Source organism: Myotis brandtii, unplaced genomic scaffold (assembly GCF_000412655.1).
Source record: "Myotis brandtii unplaced genomic scaffold, ASM41265v1 scaffold441, whole genome shotgun sequence".
Lineage (NCBI taxonomy): Eukaryota > Metazoa > Chordata > Mammalia > Chiroptera > Vespertilionidae > Myotis > Myotis brandtii.
This window is the reverse complement of record NW_005366873.1, coordinates 1,504,667-1,513,103: the sequence shown is the minus strand read 5'-3', so window position 1 is coordinate 1,513,103 and position 8,437 is coordinate 1,504,667. Positions and strand designations below refer to the sequence as shown.

Genomic DNA, 8,437 nt, shown 5'->3' with positions numbered 1-8,437 from the left:
GCGGGGGGGGGGGGGGGGGGGGGGGGGGCCTGCTTGTCCTGGCCCTAAAACACAACCTCGGAGGGCGACTCTCACTCAGGGTGGAACACGCTTGTCCCACTTCTCCACCACCGCACTGCCTGCTCAGCTCCCCCAGTCAGGGGGCCGTAGGGAATGAAGACTAAGTTTTTCCTTCCTTGGTTAGGAAGGTAACATCATTAGCAAGGAAAGAAAGGGGCTTTCGCCCGGCTGGCGTGGCTCAGTGATTGAGCATCGAACTATGAACCAGGAGGTCAGTTCGATTCCCGGTCGGGGCACATGCCTGGGTTGTGGGTTCGATCCCCCGTGTGGGGCGTGCAGGAGGCAGCAATGAATGATTCTCCCTCTTCGTTGATGTTTCTATCTCTCCTCCCTTCCTTCTGAAATCAATAAAAATATATTAAAAAGAAAAAAAAGAAGAATGCACTTTCTCCTCCTGCCAGAGAAAATACTGTGCCCCTCAGTTTCTCATTTGTACAAGGGGGGTCCTCCCAGGATCACCTGACAGACCGTCTGCACAGGGCAGGGCACGCTGTGAAGAAAGGGTGCTTATAACGATGCCCTGGAACTTCAAATCAGGACCAAAAATGAACTTTAAATAACAGGAAACAGGGCTGTGTTCAGGATAATATCCTTTGATTCCTTTATGGGTCTTGTCTTATGATCACGAATTCAAAATACTGTGACTTCTGAGGAGACACCTAACCTGTGATTTTCATGCTGCACAGACAAATGCAGCAGCCGGGACTGGGGCTGGGCTGGGCTAGGGGAGCCCTGACAGGGCAGCAGCCCCACCCACAGCCCCCAGTGCTCAGGATGGGTGGAAGCATGGGCCCCCGGGCCGGGGAACAGAAAGGTCCCTGGAAAAAACGGGGATGGGATGGGATGGGGGTGGTCATCTTAGTCCCCCTTTGAGAGTTTGATGAAAACCATTAGACTTTCTAGTTCAGAAAAAGTATGTTCTTAGAAGCTTGATCAGGTTCAGGTTTAATTATTTTGGGGGCAGTAATAAACCATAAAACCCAATTTAAAAAAAAGAGCCTTCAGCCCAGCTGGCGTGGCTCAGTGGTTCAACTTCGACCTATGAACCAGGAGGTCACGGTTTGATTCCCGGTCAGGGCACATGCCTGGGTTGTGGGCTCGATCCTCAGTGTGGGAGGCAGCAGGAGGCAGCGATCCATGATTCTCTCTCATTGATGTTTCTCTACCTCTCCCTCTCCCTCTCCCTCTCTGAAATAAATAAAAATATATTTTAAAAACAAACATTCATGCATGCATGCAAAGTTCTACATACAACTCCAGGTTAGGGAGAGGTAAAAATCTGGCAGAAAGGGCTCTGACCACCTGGTATTAGGGACCACCCCCCACCCCTAAAAAGAGAGAGAAGACCAGAACGCGGCCTGAGACCACTGACCAGGAGTCGGGTGTCCCTGATGACGCAGAGCTGCTTGGCCCACTGCCCCAGCCACTTCTTGCGCCACAGGAAGGCGCAGATGCGGGCGTCGCGCATCAGCTCGATGCTGGCCTCGGGCGAGGGCCACTGGTAGGGGGCCGACTTGCCCTTGCTGCCTTCATCCTCGTCGTAGGACTCGTAGGAGCTGCTCACGGCCTCTCCATCCTCTGCAAGGCACACCCACTAGGTCACATCCCCGAGTCCCCGCAGGGCAGGGGATACTCCCAAACATGCTGGTTTGGTCAGGAGGGAGGGAAGCAGGCAGCAGGTGGGAGCAGCCACTGGCCCCCAGGCCCCAACCCTCCCGCCTCTCTTTTGCCCTTGAACCAGCCCCACGGCTGCTGACCACAGACCAGGCAGTTTCCGGGCCCAACCCCGCTGAGCAAGGCGGCTCGGATGCTGCCTCTGGCCACATATACAAATAACTTAAAACCAGAGTCCTTCCCTCTTCCTCCTCACATCCTGCCATCTCGGACTCCAGAGAAACCTGACGGGACACCTCCCTCAGATGGGCCTCTGCCTGTGGAGACGGCCAGCTCCCCACTCGGGACCTCTGTCTCTTCCTCTGTGCGGTGGGGACCTTCCTGACCCGCACGCTGTCATCTTAGTGGCCGGGACGGAGGGGTCGCCCTCTGAGCCCAGAGCCGGGCACATGGCAAGCCTCCGACAGCTACCGGCCCGTCCCTGGTTCTATCCTGGGGGCAGGGAGGCGATGTGGCTTCTGGGAAAGAAAAGGCAAAATACAAAACCGGGGCAGGAAATGCTTTCTGGGGAAGGGGCCATCTTGCCATTCCTCAGTGCCCCCTCCTAGTCATGACCTTTAAAAAAAAAGCCATCCTCATCCTCCACAGACCGCATTCTCGTTCCCGGCCACTGACACTGCCCAGCACAAGCCTAGCTCCTCCTACTTATCCCCAACCCATACACTTCCGCCCCTCTGTCAACGAGCCAACCTCACATTTTCCTTCTGTTCGAAAGGGTCCCAAAACTCATCAAACGCAAACTGGACCCAAATCTATGCACACTCCACACATCTCAGTGTCTGCCCCGCCCCCCCCCAACACTCTGCAAAATTTGCTCTATTCTCCCAGCCTCGCTGTGCTATTCGAGGCCAACAAAAACTAGGTGAAGAAAAATAAATAAATCGGAAACATCCCCCAAAAAACAAAACTCGGAGAACACCAGGATCCCTGGTCCAATCCCTAGCTCAGCACAGGAATCCTATTGCAACCCTGACGCTGCTGCAGCCTCTGCTTGACTTCCCCAGTGGACAGGGAGCTCACTACCTTACAACTGCTTCCATTACTGAGCAGCCCTAACAGAAGTGGGCCCCTCATCTCCTTCCCTGTGACCGCGACAGACATGTTCTGTGTCCTTGAGTCAGGATGGGTGAGGACTCCTTCCCATGAGAGGCACTTCATGGGCCCCTTGTCGTCCGTCCCCCAGGACCCCCCTCTGTTATCTGCACAGCCGGGCTCCTGCACACTAAGAACACATTTGAATTTTATTATAGGAAACGAATGAGCCCACTGCCATCGTTCTTCTAGCCACAATACCAATGAAAATGTGTTTTAGGTTATTTTACTCTTTCTAAAAATAACACTCTAAGTCTTCTCATATCAGTTTTCTTGAAAAGCAGTGTGGTACTACTTCCCTTCGTGGCTTAACACAGATGCTTCACAGTTCATGGTTTTATACCTGTTAAATAAGCAAGGATTGAAAACAGCGGCGCTCCCCCGCGGGGGACCCTGAGCTCGCCTATGGCTGGTGGCAGCGTCCATGAACCCAAGCCTCTCAGAGAACAGTCTGTCAGCTTGTTGTTTCAAGAGCCATACAAACACCCACACCCTTTGACCCAGTAATCTCGGTCCTGGGAGTTTATCCTAGGAAACTAGTTTTTTAAAAAGGAAGGAAGGGGGGGTAAGGTTACATGCATTAAGATATTAATTCAAGCAATTTCACAGTCAGCAGGAGGAGAAGGGGGAAGTATGATTTCATCCACTTAGGAGCAAGCATGCAAGTGCAGTCAATGAAAACTACGGACTATTCTGCAACTCAAACTCGATGAATGCGACAGCCCGAGAAAGCACGCTTACAATGTATGTGCACATAGACCAGCACGGACGGCAACGGGGGGAATTCACAGTAGTTGACTGGGTCTGCTGGTAGGATGAGGGTGATTTTATTTTGAAAAAGTCCGCCTTGTCAGTATTGCAATAAGTGAGATAAGAAGAATCAGGCATTGCCACTGGGACTCCCTCAGTAACAAAAATTAAGGCGGGAGGCTGCAGAGTTCAGGGTGAAGAGATTGGCCAAGTCCCCCGGCTGTTTTGTGTTTGGGGTGCTGCCCCACGTGTTCCAGGGAGAAATCTAACACCTGTCCGTCCACCTCCGGGGAGGGGGGCGGGGGAAGGGGAGCTAATTGAGAAAAAAGCATATCATAGTGCCTCATGCTACCTGGAGCAGCTTGGAGGAAGTTTAGGGCGAATGGATTCATTTTATTTCTCCCTAAAGGGCAATCACAGCACCGCCATAAACATAGGATATTCTTAAAACAGACTTAGCTTCCAGGCCCCCTCCCATCCCCCGGGGTGAACAGGCGACAGGCAGGATGATCAGATAATCCCATCCCCGTTCTGGCTGCGCCCACTGTGCCTGTAACCTGTCCGCGGGGAGAGGGCAGAACAACCAAGAAGCGCCGAGTCCTCTGGCCACAGGCAGGGGTCTACGGAGGGATGGCACCCGGCATGCGGGACCCAGGCGGGAGGACAGGGAGAGGGCAGTGGCCACGCCAGGGGCATGCACCCCGTCTCTGGGAGCCAGGCAGCAGGCACGGGGTCACTGGCATCCCCGCTCTGGGGACAAGCAGTACCCAAGGTGATGGTGGCGTAAATGACTCCTTCGGGCACCTGCACCCATCTGGGGACTCCGGTGGAGGGGGCTCTGCCGGAATGACCTGTGTGATGGCCAGAAGCACAGACAAGGGCGAGATGGAGAGAGACAAGGTGAAGAGAGGGACAGGCCACGCGCGGACACCGAGAGAGACCCGGATGAGGCAGAATGGCTGCCGGCCACCAGAAGTTAGTGCTTTCTCATTGCAGGTGTGGGCTTGTCGGGAGAGGCCCCGGGCCGGCCACGGACTTCATTTCCCAGCCCCCTCACATCCACAGGCGGCTCGTCACCAGGGCGGAGCGTGGGTAGAAGCAGTGCGTGTCACTTCTAGCTGGCGCTTCTCAGAAGCACATTGGGGTTTCCCCACGCTCTTTGCAGAGGATTCTGCGGCCTCAGAGGCGGCCGAGCCCACCCTGGCAGGAGCTGGGGAACCCACACTAGCTGCTGACCCTCGATACCACACTGACCTGTCCGTGGGCGAGAGCAGATCGGTGTTGTGTTACCAGGAACTGAAAGGGGGTAACTTGTTACAGCAGCTGTCATTACCCCAACAGGAGACATCATCCATGAAGGAGCGGGTGTCTTGGGCAAGCAGGACAGACGCTACTGTCCCCTGCACGGGCCACCGGCACTTACAGAAGTGTTGCTGGGAGAGAGGAATCTGACCCCGGGGGCAGTGTGGGGACAGTGCTGAGAGCAGGACAAGAAACCGAGACACCCGTCTTGCAGGAAGTCAGCGACGTCGCTTGCTTTTGGCCAATGAACTAGAGCAAAGGGCTGATGCCCTGGGCCAGTCCTCCTGCTGTGACCTGCGTGTCCACCACTCACACAGGTGTGGGGACCACGGCCAGGAACCGAGAGCAGGCCAGGTACGTCACAGGTGGCGCCCCCTCTGCAGGGCAAGTGTGGCCAGTTCTGCCCACGTCACCCTCAGCCCTTGTCCTGGCAGGAGAGGAAGGCAAGCTGGCCTCTTCCCAACCCTCCGGCTGCCCGTGGGATGACTATCCGCCCCCATCTTGGCTAAAACCAATATGAACTCACAGCCCAGAGACAGACACCAGAAACTCGGCCCTTCTGACCACTTGTTTGCGTCGAGATGTAGTGTCTGCCCCGCAGACAGGCCCTGGGAGCGTCGGGGAGGCAGGTCCTGGCCGGCACGTCCGGACCAGCACGTCCCGGCCGGCACTGGCCACACCCAGGAGCACCCCAGGCTTAAGATACCACAGAGGTGAGGTGCCCACCGCGGTGAGTCACTTCTTCCTCCTCCTCCCAGACGCAGCCGGAGCTACACGCCCACAGCTTCGGCCTGAAATCACAGCTCGGCCGGTGGCTCCAAAACATCTCACAAGCTCAGAGGGTTCAGGCTACGGGACATCTGCCCACCACGCCGGCCTCTCCGAGGAAAAGAACCTCAGACCAAACAGGCCCTCGCCTCCCACACACAGTTCCTGGGCCGAGGGCCGCAGGGGAGCGTGAAGACAGAGACTCCGACCCCCCGGCTCCGAGGGCCTGCCCGTCTCATCCCTGGGCCCTTCTCTGTGGAACCAGCCACGCCCCCCGCAGTTCATTCCCACGACCAGGGGCCTCATCTCTGACATCCGCAAACTGCTTTATGCTTTCAAAGACCTGTTGCTTACAAGGGAAGGGGGTACGAAGGAGACAGCTGCCGGGGTCACAACCATCTCTTTCTTCCAGAACCTGGGGGGGGTGGGGGGCGGTGTTAAAGAATTCCTACATAGCCCGGCCGGTGTGGCTCGGTGGTTGAGTGTCAACTTATGAACCAGGGGGGCATGGTTTGATTCCTGGTCAGGGCACATGCCTGGGTTGCGGGCTCGATCCCCAGTGATGGGCGTGCAGGAGGCAGCCGATCAATGATCCTCTCTCATCACTGATGTTTCTGTCGCTCCCTCTCCCTTTCTTTCTGGAAATCAATAAAAATATTAAAAAAAAAAAAAAGAATTCCTACACCAAGAGATCGAGAACCTAAAGGCTGTGACTTCCTGACTCCTAACACACCTCTCTTCCGACACATTCCTGTGCTGAATCCAGGCACATCCAGGTGGGAACACCCAAAGCATCGGGCCCCTAAACCAGCTCGCTGTGGACCATCCCAACCCCTCCTTGCAGGCGGGGGGGGGGGGGGGGGAGGCGCTGCTGCAGGTCTCAGCTCCCCACCTGAGCAGAGGCTCAATGCTCTGTGGCCAGTTCTCAGCTTCAGCCACGCCCTCTGGCAAGAGCAGCCCAGGCTGTCCTTGCTGCCAGCACCCATCTGTGCAGGAAGCGGTTTACCCCCACCCCCACCCGAGTCCCAGCCCTGGCCCCGGGATGTACCATTGAGGGACAAGTCATATGGCTCAGCCTCTTCATAGTAACCCTCTGGAGACTCGATCTTTGGGATGGAGAGCTGTTTCCGTTCTGGAATCTGTGGTATGAACAAATAAAACATCTTTCAGATACGATACACTGGCAACAGCGCGGAATTAACCCTTTGGGTGGAAAGAGGGGGAAGCCCAGAAGAGAAAACGCTCAGTTGGACGTCAAGCGAGTTGGGAGGGAGGGCTCGGACCACCAGGACCCCATCCGCTGTCTGCACTGTATCCAATGAGGGGATATGGGCACGTTGCTTAACTCGCGAGACCAGCTTTCTCCTCCTCGGAGTGAGGCTCAGACCCCCACCGCACACACCAACTACCCTTACACACGGGACACCCAACACGCAAAGTCCGGAAGGTGTCAGGCTGTGTGGTAGCTAAATAGAATATACCTTCTAAAAAGACAAGGACTGCCTGGCTGGTGTTGCTCGTGGTTGAGTGTTGACCTATGAACAAGGAGGTCACCAGTTTGATTCCTGGTCAGGGCACATGCCTGGGTTGCAGGTTCCATCCCCAGTGTGGGGGCCTGTCTCTCTGAAACCAATAAAAACATTAAAAAACAAAAAATAAGACAAGGACTAATCAGAGGCCCATTGAGGAAAATGACCAGGTTCCCAAGGATTTAGAAACTTTTACCATAACACGTTCAATCATTCATTCAGCAAATACTGGATGGCTCCCGCATATTAGCTGCGCGGGACACACTCCTGTGGTCAAGAAAGCCTTAGCTAGTGAGTGTTCACAGCTCCGGATCAAGTGTATCGTGAACGGTGCTGTAGTAGACGAGGTCAAAGTTCGGTGGGAACCAGGAGGGTGTGAGGAAGATTTAGGACCAAGGAAGGATGCCCAGAGGACGGGACCTTGGAGCTGCATCTCAAAGACAACCCCGAGGTTCGTAGGTGACATTGGGGTGGAATGTGCACCAGTGGGGGAGAGAGCCCCTCGTTACACTGACACACAAGGAAGGATGCCCAGAGGACGGGACCTTGGAGCTGCGTCTCAAAGACAACCCCGAGGTTCATAGGTGGCATTGGGGTGGAATGTGCACCAGTGGGAGAGAGAGCCACCTCGTTACACTGACACGATGGCCCATTTCAGAGGTCAAAGGAGCAAGAGATCCTGATGTCCGGGGTTAGGGATAGAGCAGTATTCTTATCATCATCATCATCATCATCATCATGAAGATTAGGAACATGAAGTGAAGATGCAGAGAGATGTGCCTTCAAAACCTGCCTGCAGGGTCGCAGGAAGGGACGGGAGAAGGCCACCGGCTCCGCAGGATTGGCCAGAGGTCGGCAAACTTTTTCGGTAAAGGGCCAAACGGAAAGCACTTTCGGGGTTTGCAGGGTCTCTGATCTGAGCCTGTCAAGCCAGCTGATGCAGTGCAAGAGCACCCGCAGATGATGCAAAGCTCAGCAAGTGTGGCTGCGCTCCGGTAAAACGCCTCACGGAAAAGCGGGTGGCTGCGGATTTGGCCGGTTCTGATAGAGATCAGGGCTGAAGCTGGTGGCCTGGGGTGGCCCGATGGCCTGGGGTGGCCCTGCACTTCTGAGCAACCTGCCCCAGAGAGCCCTGTGGGAGGTTCCTGGGTGGGGCTGGTGCATCTGGCCAGGCCAGCTCTGCAGACTGACGGTGCTGATGTCCTTAATGCAGTGGCCGCCCACCCAGAGCAGCTCACTTACTGTAAAACTAACAGTGATGC

General features: G+C 55.5%; 1 protein-coding gene across 1 annotated transcript in view; it reads right to left on the bottom strand.

The window, feature by feature from the left end:
* AFAP1L2 (actin filament associated protein 1-like 2) overlaps positions 1–8,437 on the bottom strand; it is a 38,264-nt gene that overhangs the window by 15,032 nt on the left and 14,795 nt on the right. Inside the window, exons 5-6 of the mRNA XM_014546408.1 lie at positions 6,695–6,785; positions 1,419–1,638 (exon numbers count right to left, since the gene is read on the bottom strand). Of these exons, the coding sequence (XP_014401894.1) occupies positions 1,419–1,638; positions 6,695–6,785 (311 nt within the window). The remainder of the gene's footprint in view (positions 1–1,418; positions 1,639–6,694; positions 6,786–8,437) is intronic.